Source organism: Procambarus clarkii, chromosome 88, assembly GCF_040958095.1.
Source record: "Procambarus clarkii isolate CNS0578487 chromosome 88, FALCON_Pclarkii_2.0, whole genome shotgun sequence".
Taxonomy (NCBI): Eukaryota; Metazoa; Arthropoda; class Malacostraca; order Decapoda; family Cambaridae; genus Procambarus; species Procambarus clarkii.
In genome coordinates, this window is record NC_091237.1 from 12251299 (window position 1) to 12272348 (window position 21050).

The 21050-nt window shown below is 45.9% G+C and overlaps 2 protein-coding genes across 2 annotated transcripts; both read right to left on the reverse strand.

The window, feature by feature from the left end:
- Window positions 1-1377: 1377 nt before the first annotated feature.
- On the reverse strand, window positions 1378-19880 carry LOC138359043 (fap1 adhesin-like). The gene is made up of 3 exons (XM_069317735.1): window positions 19566-19880; window positions 3752-4702; window positions 1378-2778 (listed from the first exon to the last, which is right to left on the reverse strand). The coding sequence occupies exons 1-3, from the start codon at window positions 19878-19880 to the stop codon at window positions 1378-1380; spliced, it is 2667 nt and encodes an 888-aa protein (XP_069173836.1).
- A 594-nt stretch (window positions 19881-20474) lies between these two features.
- LOC138359044 (oviduct-specific glycoprotein-like) lies at window positions 20475-20840 on the reverse strand. Its single transcript, XM_069317736.1, has one exon. It carries the CDS (start codon window positions 20838-20840, stop codon window positions 20475-20477), a length of 366 nt encoding a protein of 121 aa, XP_069173837.1.
- Window positions 20841-21050: the final 210 nt, after the last annotated feature.

The window sequence follows — 21050 nt, forward strand, 5'->3', positions numbered from 1 at the left end:
TACCTGGCACAGGAGTTATAGTGTATGTTTTTGTTATAGATTCAGCTACTCGGAATAAGTTCCAAGTAGCACGGGCTATGGTGAGCCCGTAACTTACCTGGCACAGGAGCGGGGCAAGTAGCACAGGCTATGGTGAGCCCGTAGTGGATTTACCTGTCATAGGAGTGGTAATGTATGCTGTTGATGAGATTATATTGCTCTGTGCTTCTGGTTCAGTGGCATGTTATCTTGAGGTTATCTTGAGATGATTTCGGGGCTTCAGTGTCCCCGCGACCCGATCCTCGACCAGGCCTCCACCCCCAGGAAGCAGCCCGTGACAGCTGACTAACACCCAGGTACCTACTTTACTGCTAGGTAACAGGGGCACAGGGTGAAAGAAACTCTGCCCATTGTTTCTCGCCGGCGTCTGGGATCGAACCCAGGACCACAGGATCACAAGTCCAGCGTGCTGTCCGCTCGGCCGACCGGCTCCCTACTCTCACATATCTACTCCCAGATCTCACTTCTCTTGCTGACACAGGTCGATGTCTCCCGTTTGTTAAAGATTGCTTCATCAGCATCCATCAACCGCTGATTTTTTAATCAGCCAAAAAACAAAAATTAAATCTGCCTCTCTCAACTACCTGTCCTCTTAAAAAGAACGTCGCTTTTGGCCGTTTGCCCGTATGGCCGAATTTGGACGTAATTTGAAAATGAAAATAAATTTGGGATTTTTTTTTTCAACAACAGTAAGTTAAGGGTCCTCTGATAGGTTAGGTGGGCAGGAAATTCTCATAAAGTTTCAAAACGTTATGAAAAACGTTATATAATGTATGAGCGGACATATATATATATATATATATATATATATATATATATATATATATATATATATATATATATATATATATATATATATATATATATATATTTATATATAAAGTCTGAACTCTGAATATGTATGCTGAAAAAAACGCTTACTAAAAAACCCGCATGAAAGAATTAGAGAATGCTGAATGCGTTTCCGGCTCAATTCCCCTTCATCAGAACAAAATAAAGAATTCTCCACATATTAAATCTGTCTTCAGTTGTTGAAGCCCCAGTCAAGCTCCGTCCGTGTTCTTAGTTTCTTTCTTAGACTCTCCCTTCGTATTCAAAACTTTTTAAATATACAGAAAATTACAGTTCCAGCTTGAAAACTTAAAAATCAATTTTACGACAATTGTTTTTTAAATAATTACAAAAATAAGAATATAATACTATAAATATTAATAACACTTACAATAATAATAATAATAATAATAATAATAATGAGCCAGGGTCGTGGCTGTACTGAAGGAGGACGAGAGTGGAGCGGGATTCGAACTCTGACCTTCCGTGAGTAAAGATTTATGTTTACTAGTTGAATATGTGCCAGTCGCCCCAAGAGACGCTCCCAGCCCCTGCTTCCTTGCTGTAGTACACAGCCTGGTACACAGCCTGGTACACAGCCGGGTACACAGTCGGGTACACAGCCGGGTACACAGTCGGGTACACAGCCTGGTACACAGTCGGGTACACAGCCGGGTACACAGCCGGGTAAACAGCCTGGTACACAACCTGGTACACAGCCGGGTACACAGCCTGGTACACAGCCGGGTACACAGCCTGGTACACAGCCTGGTACACAGTCGGGTACACAGCCTGGTACACAGCCTGGTACACAGTCTGGTACACAGCCTGATACACAGCCTGGTACACAGCCTGGTACACAGTCTGGTACACAGTCTGGTACACAGCCTGGAACACAGCCAGGTACACAGCCTGGTACACAGCCGGGTACACAGCCTGGTACACAGCCGGGTACACAGCCTGGTACACAGCCTGGTACACAGCCTGGTACACAGCCTGGTACACAGCCTGGTACACAGTCTGGTACACAGCCGGGTACACAGTCTGGTACACAGCCTGGTACACAGTCGGGTACACAGCCTGGTACACAGCCGGGTACACAGCCTGGTACACAGCCTGGTACACAGCCTGGTACACAGCCTGGTACACAGCCTGGTACACAGCCGGGTACACAATCTGGTACACAGCCTGGTACACAGTCGGGTACACAGCCTGGTACACAGCCGGGTACACAGCCTGGTACACAGTCGGGTACACAGCCTGGTACACAGCCTGGTACACAGCCTGGTACACAGCCTGGTACACAGCCTGGTACACAGTCTGGTACACAGCCGGGTACACAGCCTGGTACACAGCCTGGTACACAGCCTGGTACACAGCCGGGTACACAGTCTGGTACACAGCCTGGTACACAGTCGGGTACACAGTCGGGTACACAGCCTGGTACACAGCCGGGTACACAGCCTGGTACACAGTCTGGTACACAGTCTGGTACACAGCCTGGTACACAGCCTGGTACACAGCCTGGTACACAGTCTGGTACACAGTCGGGTACACAGTCGGGTACACAGCCTGGTACACAGCCTGGTACACAGTCTGGTACACAGCCGGGTACACAGCCGGGTACACAGTCGGGTACACAGCCTGGTACACAGTCGGGTACACACCCTGGTACACAGCCTGGTACACAGCCGGGTACACAGCCGGGTACACAGCCGGGTACACAGTCGGGTACACAGCCGGGTACACAGCCTGGTACACAGCCGGGTACACAGCCGGGTACACAGTCGGGTACACAGCCTGGTACACAGCCGGGTACACAGCCTGGTACACAGCCGGGTACACAGCCGGGTACACAGCCGGGTACACAGCCTGGTACACAGCCTGGTACACAGTCGGGTACACAGCCTGGTACACACAGCCGGGTACACAGCCGGGTACATAGCCTGGTACACACAGCCGGGTACACAGCCGGGTACACAGTCTGGTACACACAGCCGGGTACATAGCCTGGTACACACAGCCGGGTACACAGTCGGGTACACAGCTGGGTACACAGCCTGGTACACAGTCGGGTACACAGCCGGGTACACAGTCTGGTACACACAGCCGGGTACATAGCCTGGTACACAGTCGGGTACACAGCTGGGTACACAGTCGGGTACACAGCCTGGTACACACAGCCGGGTACACAGCCGGGTACACAGCCGGGTACATAGCCTGGTACACACAGCCGGGTACACAGTCGGGTACACAGCTGGGTACACAGCCTGGTACACAGCCTGGTACACAGTCGGGTACACAGCCTGGTACACACAGCCGGGTACACAGCCGGGTACATAGCCTGGTACACACAGCCGGGTACACAGCCGGGTACACAGTCTGGTACACACAGCCGGGTACATAGCCTGGTACACACAGCCGGGTACACAGTCGGGTACACAGCTGGGTACACAGCCTGGTACACAGTCGGGTACACAGCCGGGTACACAGTCTGGTACACACAGCCGGGTACATAGCCTGGTACACACAGCCGGGTACACAGTCGGGTACACAGCTGGGTACACAGTCGGGTACACAGCCTGGTACACACAGCCGGGTACACAGCCGGGTACACAGCCGGGTACATAGCCTGGTACACACAGCCGGGTACACAGTCGGGTACACAGCTGGGTACACAGCCTGGTACACAGTCGGGTACACAGCCGGGTACACAGTCGGGTACACACAGCCGGGTACACAGCCGGGTACATAGCCTGGTACACACAGCCGGGTACACAGCCGGGTACACAGTCTGGTACACACAGCCGGGTACATAGCCTGGTACACACAGCCGGGTACACAGCCGGGTACACAGCCGGGTACATAGCCTGGTACACACAGCCGGGTACACAGCCGGGTTCATAGCTAGGTACACAGTCGGGTACACAGCCTGGTACACAGTCGGGTACACAGTCGGGTACACAGCCTGGTACACAGTCTGGTACACAGCCTGGTACACAGCCTGGTACGCAGCCTGGTACACAGCCTGGTACACAGTCTGGTACACAGCCTGGTACACAGTCTGGTACACAGCCTGGTACACAGCCGGGTACACAGTCTGGTACACAGCCTGGTACACAGCCTGGTACACAGCCGGGTACACAGCCTGGTACGCAGCCTGGTACACAGCCTGGTACACAGCCTGGTACACAGTCTGGTACACAGCCTGGTACACAGTCTGGTACACAGCCTGGTACACAGCCTGGTACGCAGCCTGGTACACAGCCTGGTACACAGTCTGGTACACAGTCGGGTACACAGTCGGGTACACAGCCGGGTACACAGTCTGGTACACAGTCGGGTACACAGTCGGGTACACAGCTGGGGTCACAGCCTGGTACACAGCCTGGTACACAGTCGGGTACACAGCCGGGTACACAGCCTGGTACACAGTCGGGTACACAGCCGGGTACACAGCCTGGTACACAGCCTGGTACACAGCTGGGGTCACAGCCGGGTACACAGCCTGGTACACAGTCTGGTACACAGCCTGGTACACAGCCGGGTACACAGTCGGGTACACAGTCGGGTACACAGCCGGGTACACAGTCGGGTACACAGCCGGGTACACAGCCTGGTACACAGCCGGGTACACAGCCGGGTACACAGCCTGGTACACAGCCTGGTACACAGCTGGGGTCACAGCCGGGTACACAGCCTGGTACACAGTCTGGTACACAGCCTGGTACACAGTCGGGTACACAGTCGGGTACACAGTCGGGTACACAGCCGGGTACACAGTCGGGTACACAGCCTGGTACACAGTCGGGTACACAGCTGGGGTCACAGCCTGGTACACAGCCTGGTATCTACTATATTTCTCTTACACACACCCCATAGCTGCTGTGTAACCAACAGTTACCTATTTACTGCTAGGTGAACAGGGCCATCAGGTGAAAGAAACTGCCCATTTGTTTATGTGTGTAATTACCTAACTGTAGTTACAGGATGAGAACTACGCTCGTGGTGTCCCGTCTTCCCAGCACTCTTTGTCATATAACGCTTTGAAACTACTGACGGTCTTGGCCTCCACCACCTTCTCACCTAACTTGTTCCAACCGTCTACCACTCTGTTTGCGAAAGTGAATTTTCTTATATTTCTTCGGCACCTGTGTTTAGCTAGTTTAAATCTATGGCCTCTTGTTCTTAAAGTGCCAGGTCTCAGGATATCTTCCCTGTCGATTTTATCAATTCCTGTTACTATTTTGTATGTAGTGATCATATCACCTCTTTTTCTTCTGTCTTCTAGTTTTCTCTGTGTGTGCGCATGTGTGTGTGTGCGCGTGTGTGTGTGTGTGTGTGTGTGTGTGTGTGTGTGTGTGTGTGTGTGTGTGTGTGTGTGTGTGTGTGTGTGTGTGTGTGCGCGCATGTGTGCGCATGTGTGTGTGTGTGTGTGTGTGTGTGTGTGTGTGTGTGTGTGTGTGTGTGTGTGTGTGTGTGTGTGTGTGTGCGCGCATGTGTGCGCATGTGTGTGTGTGCGCATGTGTGTGTGTGCGCGTGTGTGTGTGTGCGCATGTGTGTGTGTGCGCATGTGTGTGTGTGTATGTATTGTTTGGGTGCACACTATAACACAACTACTTCATAAACATGTCAAGAACACAACAGATCTTTACACCAGGTGGACGTGAGCTTCATTAACTTACCTATTGTAACATCCCTTTTTGGCCGGGCAAAAATTGACTTTCATAAACTGTAAAGAATCTATCGTGAATAAATCAAATTGTGTCAGTATTATCTCGGTGGTCGGGGGCTGCTACAGCACCTCTCGGGCCCTCAACACGGGCCCTCAACACGGGCCCTCAACACGGTGTCACGCTGTATCAGTATCTAAATGAATAACTTCTGGTTAACCGTTATCAATAACGATCACACAGATATTGAACTATTGAATATACTAACGTCAGCGTTATATATATATATATATATATATATATATATATATATATATATATATATATATATATATATATATATATATATATATATATATATATATATATATATATTCATCCATCCATATATCAGTCTATCCGTCCATCTATCTATCCATCTATCCATGCACTTATCCACCCACCAATCGTCTGTCTATCCAGTCATCTATTAATTCAGCTGTCCAGCTACCCATCCAGTTATCCATCTACTTACTCATCTGTTTCCATCTATCCATTCATATATCCATCACTATCCATATATCAATCCATCTATCTGTCCAATCACCTGGTCATCTTTATATCCATTTATCCATTCATCTATTGATCCATCTATCCACCCATATATTCATACATTTCTTCATCCATCTATCCACCCATCTACTCAAATGTTAATATTTTTATCCGTCTGTCTATCCGTCTATCTATCCATTTACCTATCCATCGTTGTCTCTGTCTCTTTGTCTGTGTATCTACGTGTATTAACAATATGTGTCAGCATGGTCGAGCTCCTGGGCCCCAATTTTCAAACCGTAGGTTGCCTAATGTTCAGTCACGACTATACATATCTCTCACATACACAAACTCACACATCCCCAGGATGTCTGTCTGTCTGTCTCTCTTTCTCTTATAAAATATATATAATTGTCTAATGTGTGGGTGGTCGCAGGTGAACAAGAGTTTAGTGGGGTGACATAGAAAAAAATATATAAATGAATAGTTACCGCTATAATAGTTGATGTCACCAATTAATAATTGATGTCACTAATTAATAATTGATGTCACCAAGATAATAGGATTACATATTCCTTCTTTCGTGATTCTGCACTAATTGTTTGTTCTGCGAGTGTAGTGGAGTGATTAGCTCTTTAGGTCAGGTGAAGTTCAGGATGGATTTACAGGTGGATATTCGCTGAAGTTCAGGGAGGATTTCTAGATGGATATTCGCTGAAGTTCAGGGAGGATTTCCAGGTGGATATTCGCTGAAGTCCAGGATGGATTTACTGGTGGATATTCGCTGAAGTTCAGGGAGGATTTCCAGGTGGATATTAAGTAAAGTTCATCAGAAAAACGCGCGGTGAACGCCTTCAGGACGATTACCTTGGTTACCTTGAGGTGCTTCCGGGGCTTAGCGTCCCCGCGGCCCGGTCGTCGACCAGTCCTCCTGGTTGCTGGACTGATCAACCAGGCTGTTAAACGCATCTGCTCGCAGCCTGACGTATGAGTCACAGCCTGGTTTATCGATACACATAGATACACAACCTTGATGGATCGTCTTTCAGAGATCAATATAACCTGGTCTGGTATAAGGAGGCCTGGTCGACGACCGGGCCGCGGGGACGCTAAGCCCCGGAAGCACCTCAAGGTAAGGTAGCCTGCTTTAAAGTCTCGTCAGTACTAACCACATCACCCCTCTGGGGTAGTGAGTACTCTCGAGGCAATTATGTACTCAACACCACTCTCTGAGATCCGGAACTACATGTACTCATCGCAGCACTACTCTTTGGCGTAAAGAGTACTCACGGGAAAAGCATGTACTCATTACAGGACTCTGGGGTAGTGAGTACTCATGTGGCAAGTATTTGCTCTTGGGATGTGAGTACATGTACTCATCACAGCACCACTCTCTGGGGTAATGAGTACTCACGAGGGAAGAATGTACTCAGCGACCTTACAATGCTCCGTTGATTGGAGGACACGTACCAACGACCTCGCTTATTTTCTTCTACGGTCGGGGTTCGATTCCCAATGGCTCAGGAGGTTGGGTCCTTCACTCAGGCTACGTATTCCAGCTCCTTGTCCTCATATCCAGGATCCTTATCTTCATATCCAAGATCATTGTCCTCTTAGACTCTCTCTGAATTATATATATATATATATATATATATATATATATATATATATATATATATATATATATATATATATATATATATATATATATATACATATATATATATACATATATATATATATATACATATATATATATATATATATATATATATATATATATATATATATATATATATATATATATATTATATATTATATATATATATATATATATATATATATATATATATATATATATATATATATATATATATATTTCATTGAATATGACCGCATATTCTGTATTTATTATTTTCTGGTTTAGGGCTTCTATCCCTCTAACTATTTTCTTAGCATCAGGGCTTAATTGGAATAGGAGTTCTCCAAAACTCATTTTCGTACTTTTAAGGTGAAGAAAAGAAGTGATTTACTATAGAGTGTATTACACTTATTTGTATAATTTGCACGACGTTTCGAACCTCCATGGTTCATTCTCAAGTGAACAGATCTTACAATACTAGTTGATTTTATACCCGCATTAGGTCAGGTGATAATACAATGAAGGTGAAAAACATGGGGGGATACATAAGGGATAAACATAGGGGCTGCAGAAGGCTTATTGGCCCATACGAGGCATCTCCTATCTAAACACAAAGATTAATCCAGTGTAATTGGCCTGTTATGTTGGACATTGTCTTCTGTGTTGGCATCGATATGTTCTTGTCTTGTCCTTACTCTCATGGTGGGTAGAGTAAATAGTTCCGTGATTTGGGTGTTCATGGTAGGTCGCTCTATTCTTATGTGAATTGCCTCAAGAATTTGTAGTCTTCTTGAATCTTGGGTTTTGTCTATTATGCAAGTATTCTTGTTCAACATTTCTCTTGTTAGAGTAATGTCATGGGCTTGTCTCATGTGATTCCTAGGGGCACCAGATTGAAGATGGCATGTCAAACGCCTCGTCAGCTTGGTCGACGTCATACCTATGTACTTACATTGAATGTTACATCCTTCGTGGGGGCAAGTGTACATGTATACAACGCTTGACTGCTGTAGAGGGTTCTCCGTCGGGTGCAGTTGCAGCCAGACCGGCGACCAATCAGCGGAGCCGGTAGTGATCAACAGGTAGTTTGGCGGTTTGAGTCTGAACAGGTGTCCCTGGCTGCATACGTTTTGCGCTCTGGCAAACCTTGGAGATGTTGTTGTCGTTGCTGGACATTTCTTCCCTAGTGGTTTTATATAGTTTGTTGCGACGTATTTGTAGAGGGAAGAGCAAGCTCAATCTCTTGAAGGAGATTATTGTCACAATATATATATATATAGAGATGTACTGACGTAGATTGCTAGAGCTAGATTGACATACCAAGCAATTAAATAGTAGAATTTGGTACTATTTACTTATAGAGTCCGAAAAAAATGACGATAAAAAACAAAGATAAATATTCCTAGTCCTAATAAAGCACACATGTACTATATTAGGCTTCAGATGTAGTGTATTAGGCCTAGGAAGGTTAGATTAGTTTAGTTTGTCTTTGCAATGTAAATATAAAATCTTTTCCGGTTTGTCCAACTTCAATAGTACCGATTTCTACTTTGTAATTGTGTTGTATGTCGGTATATGTACTATGGTCCTCATCGTTACTATAAGTACTACCAAAACAGGAGGACGGGCTGTTTATAGACAAATGGACAATAAGGACAGCCAGACACACACACACGGGCCTCGTAGCCTGGTGGATAGCGCGAAAGTACTCGTAATTCTGTGGCGCGGGTTTGATTCCCTCACCAGGCAGAAACAAATGGGCAAAGTTTCTTTCACCCTGAATGCCCCTGTTACCTAGCAGTAAATAGGTACCTGGGAGTTAGTCAGCTGTTACGGGCTGCTTCCTGGGGTGTGTGTGTGTGGTGTGGAAAAAAAAGTAGTTGGTAAACAGTTGACTGACAGTTGAGAGGCGGGCCGAAAGAGCAAAGCTCAACCCCCACAAACACAAATAGGTGAATACAACTAGGTGAATACAAGCACTTGAAGACGAATTGCTTTAACAATTCGTATCAGGTAATTCTCAGACTTAATGGTTGAAGTCATTGCTCATTGTCGGGCGCTTGACCTTTGACCTCTCTCGATCCTGACATACAGGGATTATAGCGTTAATCTTCAAGACAAATATCATGTCATGAGTTAGACAAAGACGATTAGTCAAACTGTTTGTAAGATGGAGGTCAGAGCCTCACCTGAGACGCCTTGACCTCTGATGTGACCTTGACCCTACAAGGGTTAATATATTAATCTCTGGAGAACAGGTATACTACAACAGCTGATATACCCGTTGCAACCCGTTCTCGCACTTGCTTATAGTCAATATTGGCTTATTTAATAAGTGCATATGTGACATACTAATTGATTGTGAATATTTTAGTTTACCTTGAAAAGCTTCATAGAAAACACCGACCTCACCTAACCTTCTTAGTATGTTAAGATAAGCATCTTATTGCTTCTTATTTACAATTATTACTTAACCTATCAACGGTATAGGTTTGGTAATAATTGTAATTAAGAAGCAATAAGATGCTTATCTTAACATACTAAGAAGGTTGACCCGTCAGCTGTTCAGGTTATATTATACATTAATGTATTTTTCTGTATTTTGCTTGTCTCTTCTGCAAGAAAATGTTTCTTTGTACTTTGTTTTTATGATTGTAAATGTTGCTTTCTGGAAGAGGGCAGAGGCTGTGTCTGAAGTTTAAAAACATAACTGTCTTGCCGGGGCCTTGTTTCATGTTTCATAAGCTTACTGGAGGCGGTGGTTGGGCTCTGTAGTGGAGCTGTGTTGCTGGAGACCTCCGACTGTCTTCACTCGTATCCTTGTCCTCATATCCAGGATCCTTATCTTCATATCCAAGATCATTGTCCTCTTAGACTCTCTCTGTATTATCTCTCTCTCTCTCTCTCTGTAGACCTCCGGCTCTCCTCACTCGTATGGTCTCTACGTCTTATAAACCAGTTTATTTGAGCAGGTATACAATGGTGGGATACTTTTAGTTCATGTGTAGGTCAGTGGGTGTTTTGTCGTGTACAACACTGGAGGCCTTTTCAAGATGAGGTGTACATAAGGTGTACATAAAGTGTACATAAGGTGTACACCAAGTGTACATCAGGTATACACCTGGTGTACATAAGCTGTACATCAGGTGTACATAAGGTGTACATCAATGGCTGGGTATCCAAAACCTTTTTAACAAGACATGCTCAACCAATTATCGCAAAGTTCCAGCCCCGCTCCTGTGCCAGGTAAGTCCACTACGGGCTCACTATAGCCCGTGCTACTTGTTACAGCCCCGCTCCTGTGCCAGGTAAGTCCACTACGGGCTCACTATAGCCTGTGCTACTTGGAACTCTTTGTTCCCAGTAGCTGAATCTATAACAACAACAACCAATTATGGTATTCTGTAAGAGACTAGTACTGTCTGGGGGGAAACATTGCTGCACACTTAACAGCTTCATTCAAACCTGGAGTAGTTGAAGACCTGGAGAACCAGCAGAGAACTTTTATTGCCAGAATCTATTCAGTGAAACACCTTAAATATTTGAACCACTAAAAATTCCTGAAGCTGTACTCCCGGAACACTGGCCAGAGAGATGCATAATAATTTACACCTGGAAAATATTAGAGACTGGTTCAATGGTATAAGTCGTTAGGAGACCAGGGGCAAGATTCACGAAGCAGTTACGCAAGCACTTACGAACGTGTACATCTTTTCTCAATCTTTGCCGGCTTTGGTTACATTTATTAAACAGTTTACAAGCATGAAAACTTCCCAATCAACTGTTGTTATTGTTATAAACAGCCTCCTGGTACTTCGGAGCTCATTAACTGTCTAATAATAATAAACAAAGCCGCCAAAGATTGAGAAAAGATGTACACGTTCGTAAGTGCTTGCGTAACTGCTTCGTGAATCTGACCTCAGGAGGCTTGTCAGAAAGTGCAAAAAAAAACTGTTTATGAATAGAGGTGCAATAGGTGCTCGAAGAGTCAGTTCTATAAACATTAAGGAGCATTAGGAGTTCCTTAAGGAGTTAAGGAGTAACTTAAGTAACTCCTTAAGCATTAAGGAGTTCCTTCAACACGTCCATCCCTCTAAACATAAAGGACATAACTAGCCAGCTCGTCCTCCTCAAGTTTCCCAAACGTCACGAAACTGACGTACTAAAGTGACCTTATCCTAACCTTCCAGAGGACCCAAAACAGAAAACGGGACAGTATGTCAATTTCGTGAGCTGCTCCCATTTTCTAGTATTAGGAAGACTCTTTTCAACCCGTTCTCGCACTTGCGTATAGTCAATATTAGCTTATTAAATAAGTGCATATGTGACATACTATTTTATTGTGAATATTTTAGTTTACCTTGAAAAGCTTCATAGAAAACACCGACCTTACCTAACCTTCTTAGTAAGTTAAGATAAGCATCTTATTGCTTCTTAATTACAATTATTACTTAACCTATACCGTTAATAGGTTAAGTAATAATTGTAATTAAGAAGCAATAAGATGCTTATCTTAACATACTAAGAAGGTTAGGTGAGGTCGGTGTTTTCCATGAAGCTTTTCAAGCTAAACTAAAATATTCACAATAAATTAGTATGTCACATATGCACTTATTTAATAAGCCAATATTGACTATACGCAAGTGCGAGAACGGGTTGCTCTATTAGGAGGACGGGATGAACCAGCAGACGTCACTTGATGTTCAGAAGGAAATTTGTTTAACACCTCCAAAGGGTACCTGATCACCAGGGCTGTGAGTCATACCTCAGGCTGCGTGCAGTGGCATCAAACAGCCTGGTTCACCAGCCTGGTTCACCAGCCTGGTTCACTAGGCTGGTGAACCAAAAGGCCTGGTCAGAGACCGGGTGGGGGAGGGGTGGCACTGATCCTCCGAACCCCATTAAGATGAGCTGTGTGCCGTTTGGCACATTTTTGTTAGCGTGTCATACGAAGGCAGTATTTACAGGTCAAATTATAGCATTATAATTTTACCCAACTGAATGTTTACGCCAGAGGTTCAGTGGTTGGGTCCACAGTCACCAGGATGGGTCCACAGTTCACCAGGATGGGTCCACAGTCACCAGGATGGGTCCACAGTTCACCAGGGTGGGTCCACAGTTCACCAGGATGGGTCCACAGTCACCAGGATGGGTCCACAGTTCACCAGGATGGGTCCACAGTTCACCAGGATGGGTCCACAGTCACCAGGATGGGTCCACAGTTCACCAGGATGGGTCCACAGTTCACCAGGGTGGGTCCACAGTTCACCAGGATGGGTCCACAGTTCACCAGGATGGGTCCACAGTCACCAGGATGGGTCCACAGTTCACCAGGATGGGTCCACAGTCACCAGGGTGGGTCCACAGTTCACCAGGGTGGGTCCACAGTTCACCAGGATGGGTCCACAGTTCACCAGGATGGGTCCACAGTTCACCAGGATGGGTCCACAGTTCACCAGGATGGGGCCACAGTTCACCAGGATGGGGCCACAGTTCACCAGGATGGGGCCACAGTTCACCAGGATGGGTCCACAGTTCACCAGGATGGGGCCACAGTTCACCAGGATGGGTCCACAGTTCACCAGGATGGGGCCACAGTTCACCAGGATGGGGCCACAGTCACCAGGATGGGGCCACAGTTCACCAGGATGGGGACCACAGTTCACCAGGATGGGTCCACAGTTCACCAGGATGGGGTCCACAGTTCACCAGGATGGGGTCCACAGTTCACCAGGATGGGTCCACAGTTCACTAGGATGGGTCCACAGTCACCAGGATGGGTCCACAGTTCACCAGGATGGGTCCACAGTTCACCAGGATGGGTCCACAGTCACCAGGATGGGTCCACAGTTCACCAGGATGGGGCCACAGTTCACCAGGATGGGGCCACAGTTCACCAGGATGGGGCCACAGTCACCAGGATGGGGTCCACAGTTCACCAGGATGGGTCCACAGTTCACCAGGATGGGTCCACAGTTCACCAGGATGGGGCCACAGTTCACCAGGATGGGGCCACAGTTCACCAGGATGGGGCCACAGTCACCAGGATGGGGTCCACAGTTCACCAGGATGGGTCCACAGTTCACCAGGATGGGTCCACAGTTCACTAGGATGGGTCCACAGTTCACCAGGATGGGTCCACACTTCACCAGGATGGGGCCACAGTCACCAGGGTGGGTCCACAGTTCACTAGGATGGGTCCACAGTTCACCAGGGTGGGTCCACAGTTCACTAGGATGGGTCCACAGTTCACTAGGATGGGTCCACAGTTCACCAGGATGGGTCCACACTTCACCAGGATGGGTCCACAGTTCACTAGGATGGGTCCACAGTTCACCAGGATGGGGCCACAGTTCACCAGGATGGGGACCACAGTTCACTAGGATGGGTCCACAGTTCACTAGGATGGGTCCACAGTTCACCAGGATGGGGCCACAGTTCACCAGGATGGGGTCCACAGTTCACTAGGATGGGTCCACAGTTCACCAGGATGGGGCCACAGTTCACCAGGATGGGGACCACAGTTCACTAGGATGGGTCCACAGTTCACTAGGATGGGTCCACAGTTCACTAGGATGGGTCCACAGTTCACTAGGATGGGTCCACACTTCACCAGGATGGGTCCACAGTTCACCAGGGTGGGTCCACAGTTCACCAGGATGGGTCCACACTTCACCAGGATGGGTCCACAGTTCACTAGGATGGGTCCACAGTTCACTAGGATGGGTCCACAGTTCACTAGGATGGGTCCACACTTCACCAGGATGGGTCCACAGTTCACCAGGATGGGTCCACAGTTCACCAGGATGGGTCCACACTTCACCAGGATGGGTCCACAGTTCACTAGGATGGGTCCACAGTTCACTAGGATGGGTCCACAGTTCACCAGGATGGGTCCACACTTCACCAGGATGGGTCCACAGTTCACTAGGATGGGGCCACAGTTCACCAGGATGGGGCCACAGTTCACCAGGATGGGGTCCACAGTTCACCAGGATGGGTCAGTTACCTATCAGTTCCATCTCTAGGGTGTATGTATGTATGATTGCAAGAGTGGAGCAAATCATTCTAGGATGAATAGATGAATTAGTGAAAATAGGGAAAAGCCCAAGAGATAGCGAAATGAATTTAGGACCCACATATCAGCCAGGCAGACACAGTGATTTAGTAACAAGTAAAGAGACTGCGGGAGAATACTAATGAAAGATAAAAGAAAGAAAGATAATTTATCTAACATATTTGATAACGGAAACATTTAGTTGATGGAATGGAAGAGGTTCCATCCCACAGTCAGTATAACAAATAGGTGTGACCCGAGTTGTATATATATATATATATATATATATATATATATATATATATATATATATATATATCATTCCGTTAGGCATTAGGAGACTCGAACCGCCGATCTCAGAGTGTGAGGCGGTAACTCTTCTGTTGTGCTGTCAGAAAGGTCCAATATTAAGGCTACAAAGGTGGTGAAGGGTAGGGAATGTGGTGTAGGAGAGACAAGGTTGTAGATGGTGAAGCTGTCGGTCGGTACCCGGCTAGTAAAGATGGTGACAGTGATGAGGATGGTCGTGTGTAGCGTAGATGCAATGGTGATGGTTGTGAGCACTTAAGGAAGTTCCACTGATAGTTGCATTGAGGAAGGAATTGTGTAGTAAAGTTGATTACAGGGAGGTTGGAGATATTTCCTCTCCCCCTCTCTCTCTCTCTCTCTCTCTCTCTCTCTCTCTCTCTCTCTCTCTCTCTCTCTCTCTCTCTCTCTCTCTCTCTCTCTCTCTCTCTCTCTCTCTCTCTCTTCTCTCTTCTCTCTTTCTCTCTCTCTCTCTTCTCTCTCTCTCTCTCTCTCTCTCTCTCTCTCTCTCTCTCTCTCTCTCTCTCTTTCTCTCTTTCTCTCTTTCTCTCTCTCTCTCTCTCTCTCTCTCTCTCTCTCTCTCTCTCTCTCTCTCTCTCTCTCTCTCTCTCTCTCTCTCTCTCTCTCTCTCTCTCTTTCTCTCTTATCACATCACTCGGAATGCCAGCATCATATCAGCAGATCCTTGGCAGGATTCGAAGGCGGGAGGAGGGAAGCGATTCAGCACTCCTCGTCCTACCCTCAATCCATCACTGCAGGCTGAAAGATGGTCTGAGTGTTGGGGGGTGATGGTGATGATTGTAAAGAGGCTTGTGATGATGATCATAGTGAAGACAGTGAGGGGGTGATTATTATTTAGATAATAATTGGATTGCCGATAGGGATGGTGAAATATTAGTGATGGTGAGGTGAAGGATAGTGATGTTTAGCAGACATCGTTATGGTAATGATAATCTGGACCAGTTTTTGAAGGTGATAGTTTGTTGTTCGTGAGGATAGTGACAATGGTGAAGATGATGATGACAATGGTGAAGGTAATAGTGAAGATGGTGGAGATGATGAGAAATACGATGGAGTAGTCGTTAATGATGAAGACAAAATGTTGTTTTCCACATCTTCCGAAGAGACGAAATGAGAAACATGAGAGGTGCTGGTCGAGGAATATATGTGGTTCTTGAACGTGTACTTACCTGGTTGTGCTTGCGGGGGTTGAGCTGTGGCTCTTTGGTCCCGCCTCTCAACCGTCAGTCAACAGGTGTACAGGTTTCTGAGCCTACTGAGCTCTATCATATCTACATTTGAAACTGTGTATGGAGTCAGCTTCCACCACATCACTGCCTAATATATTCCACCTGTCTACTACTCTGACACTGAAAAAAGTTCTTTCTAACGTCCCTGTGGCTCATGTGGGTACTCAGTTTCCACCTGTGAACCCTTGTTCACGTACCACCAGTGTTGAATTGTTTCCCTTTATCTACCCTGTCAATTCCTCTGATGATTTTGTAGGTACCTGGTTGATTACCTGGCTGATGGGGTTCTGGGAGTTCTGCTACTCTCCAAGTCCGGCCCGAGGCCAGGCTTGACTTGTGAGAGTTTGGTCCACCAGGCTGTTGTTTGGAGCGGCCCGCAGGCCCACATACCCACCACAGCCCGGTTGGTCCGGCACTCCTTGGAGGAAACAATCTAATGTCCATTGTTGTTCCGGCAATATTTCTGATGCTCGCTGGGAGGGTGTTGAACAACTGTGAACCTCTGATGTTTATAGTGTTCTCTGATTGTGCATATGGCACCTCTGCTCTTCACTGGTTCATTTCTGCATTTTCTTCCATGTCGTTCACTCCAGTACGTTGTTATTGTACTGTGTAGATTTGGTACTTGGCCCTCCAGTATCTTCCACGTGTATATTATTTGGTATCTCTCTCGTCTCCTCTCTACGGAGTACATTTGGAGGGCTTTGAGACGATCCCAATAATTTAGGTGTTTTATCTCGTCTATTGATGCCGTGTATGTTCTCTGTATTCCCTCTAGTTCAGCAATCTCTCCTGCTCTGAAGGGGGGAAGTGAGTATTGAGCAGTACTCAAGACGGGACAACACAAGTGACTTGGAGAGTACAACCATTGTAATGGGATCTCTGGATTTGAAGGTTCTCGTAATCCATCCTTTCATTTTTCTGGCTGAGTGATTTTCTGGGTAGTGATCATATCTTCCAGAGCTCTCCTGTCTTCCAGCGACGTGATGTGAATTTCACGCAGCCTTTCCTAGTAACTCATGCCTATCAGTTCTGGGACTAGCCTAGTGGCATACCTCTGAACTTTTTCCAGCTTCGTCTTATGATTGACAAAGTACGGGCTCCATGCTGGGGCCGCATACTCCAGGATTGGTCTTACATATGTGGTATACAAGGTTCTAAAGGATTCCTTACACAGGTTCCTGAAGCCAGTTCTAATGTTAGCCAGCCTCGCATATGCCGCAAATGTTATTCTTTTGATGTGGGCTTCAGGAGACAGGTTTGATGTGATATCAACTCCTAGATCTTTATCTCTGTTTGTTTCATTAAGTACTTCATCTCCCATTCGGTATCCTGTGTCTGGCCTCCTGTTTCCACTGCCTAGTTTCATTACCTTACGTTTACTCAGGTTGAACTTTAGTAGCCATTTATTGGACCATTCATTCAGTTTGTCTAGGTCATCTTGTAGCCTTATACGATCTTCCTCTGTCTTAATCTTCCTCATAATTTTTGCATCATCAACAAACAGTGAGAGAAACGAGTCTATACCCTCTGGGAGATCATTTACATATATCAGAAACAGTATAGGTCCAAGGACTGACCCCTGCGGTACTCCACTGGTGACGTCTCGGTACTCAGAGATCTTCCCCCTCACAGTGACTCGCTGTCTTCTGTTAGTTGCCTTTAATTTATGGTATAGATTTCTTCTGGCCCTCTTGCTCTCTCTTTTTATCTTCTTCATCCTAAACATGTTGGGTTTGAGCTCCTGCAATTGGTCGAGGTCTTCCACCAGTCCTTAACAATGTTACTCTCCTCATTACGTCGTCTACAAATATTGATATATATACGAACATCTCTCTGAATGTTACTCTGTTTGCTATCTGTTGGGTACTCTCTTACCCTATTCAATGTATTTGTAGGTAGCCCAGTTTGCCTCTGCATCAATTTGCTTTTTGTAAAGCTACACAAATGAAGTTTACCCATCTCTGCATCTATGGTTGTATATTGGTGGCCTTATCGGGGAAAGGAGAGAACTATAAGGAGAAAGCGCTAAGATATTACGACTATATAGTACTGGGAAGGGGTCAGGATAAGGATTCGGGATGGGACGGGGGGAAGGAATGGTTCCCAACCACTTGTGGACGGTCGGGGATTGAATACCGCCGACCTGCATGATGCGAGACCGTCGCTCTACCGTCCACTCCAAGTGGTTGGGCCTTGTATGAGAACCCTTCCGTAGTCATGAGTCACTTTCACGTGTAAGAATGTGTCGCGTCTCTGTGTGCCAGTCACCTTATCATTGTACCTGTCACCTTATCATTGTACCTGTCACCTCCAGGTGGGCGACAGTTTTCTGCCTCGTTGTCTCTGACAGTACACTGCTCGGACTACTTCTTAGTGACACAATTACAGAACTTAGACCATCAAGATAATGCCATTCTCAATGACGAAACCGCTGACAAAATTCCAGAATAATTCGAGAAAACTCAAAATGGAAATTTTGTTTACACGAATTTTGCATAAGGCTTTTGTTGTTCAATATGACTATAGAGTGCTAGTCCAAAGTGTTAAGTCCAAATAAAGAACAGGCAAAGTGGGGGCGATTAATAATGAACTTCCTGACAAACAGGTCACAAAGAGTAATGATAAAGTAAACCATTGTGTATGGTTTACTTTAAAACACTGTGCCTGAGCACAGTGAAAACTTCTGTTCCAGAAGGTACCGTTCTTCTGTCATTCTTCCTCACTGATCTCACCATTCAGATTTGACCTTTGTTATCATTCAAAGCTGACCTTTGTTATCATTCAGAGTTGACCTTCGTTATCATTCAGAGTTGACCTTCGTTATCATTCAGAGTTGACCTTTGTTATCATTCAGAGTTGACCTTCGTTATCATTCAGAGTTGACCTTCGTTATCATTCAGAGTTGACCTTTGTTATCATTCATAGTTGACCTTTGTTATCATTCATAGTTTACCTTCGTTATCATTCAGAGCTGACCTTCGTTGTCATTCAGAGTTGACCTTTGTTATCATTCAGAGTTAACCTTTGTTATCATGAATATTACGTCAGATAACACTAAATAGTTGCAAGATTTTAATAATATTTTAATTATTTAACATTAGGATTAAATATTAATATTTATAATATTAAGGAACGGGAAAACAACATGAGTTTCGAAAGAGAAATTTTAATTAACTGGATTATAGAGGTAAACAGAGATCCTCATAGAAGAGGAACAGCGGCATCCTGTGCACCTCAGACGTTGTCTTGTGCATCTCAGATATTGGCTTGTGCATCTCAGACATTGTCTTGTGCATCTCAGACATTGTCTTGTGCATCTCAGACATTGTCTTGTGCATCTCAGACATTGTCTTGTGCACCTCAGACATTGTCTTGTGCATCTCAGACATTGTCTTGTGCATCTCAGACATTGTCTTGTGCACCTCAGACATTGTCTTGTGCACCTCAGACGTTGTCTTGTGCACCTCAGTCATTGTCTTGTGCACCTCAGTCATTGTCTTGTGCACCTCAGACATTGTCTTGTGCATCTCAGACATTGTCTTGTGCATCTCAGATCATTGTCTTGTGCATCTCAGACATTGTCTTGTGCACCTCAGTCATTGTCTTGTGCACCTCAGTCATTGTCTTGTGCACCTCAGTCATTGTCTTGTGCACCTCAGACATTGTCTTGTGCACCTCAGTCATTGTCTTGTGCATCTCAGTCATTGTCTTGTGCACCTCAGACGTTGTCTTGTGCATCTCAGTCATTGTCTTGTGCATCTCAGTCATTGTCTTGTGCACCTCAGACATTGTCTTGTGCATCTCAGACATTGTCTTGTGCATCTCAGTCATTGTCTTGTGCATCTCAGACGTTGTCTTGTTGCATCTCAGACATTGTCTTGTGCACCTCAGTCATTGTCTTGTGCATCTCAGACATTGTCTTGTGCATCTCAGTCATTGTCTTGTGCATCTCAGACATTGTCTTGTGCATCTCAGACATTGTCTTGTGCATCTCAGACATTGTCTTGTGCACTCAGTACATTGTCTTGTGCATCCTCAGACATTGTCTTGTGCATCTCAGACATTGTCTTGTGCATCTCAGGACATTGTCTTGTGCATCTCAGACATTGTCTTGTGCACCTCAGGACATTGTCTTGTGCATCTCAAGCATTGGTCTTGTGCATCTCAGACATTGTCTTGTGCATCTCAGACATTGTCTTGTGCATCTCAGACATTGTCTTGTGCACCTCAGACATTGTCTTGTGCATCTCAGTCATTGTCTTGTGCATCTCAGACATTGTCTTGTGCATCTCAGACATTGTCTTGTGCACCTCAGACATTGTCTTGTGCATCTCAGACATTGTCTTGTGCATCTCAGTCATTGTCTTGTGCATCTCAGACATTGTCTTGTGCATCTCAGACATTGTCTTGTGCATCTCAGACATTGTCTTGTGCATCTCAGACATTGTCTTGTGCATCTCAGACATTGTCTTGTGCATCTCAGACATTGTCTTGTGCACCTCAGACATTGTCTTGTGCACCTCAGACACTATGCTGTGCACCAGAGACACTATCCTGTGCACCTCAGACACTATCCTGTGCACAGACACTCTCCTGTGCACCTCCTGCCCCCCCCCCACTCATCTCTCTCCCCATCCTCTTTTTGTGTTATCTTTCCCTCCGTCAGCGGCTCCGTCAGCGGCTCCGTCAGCGGCTCCGTCAGCCAGGTGACTCCCGCA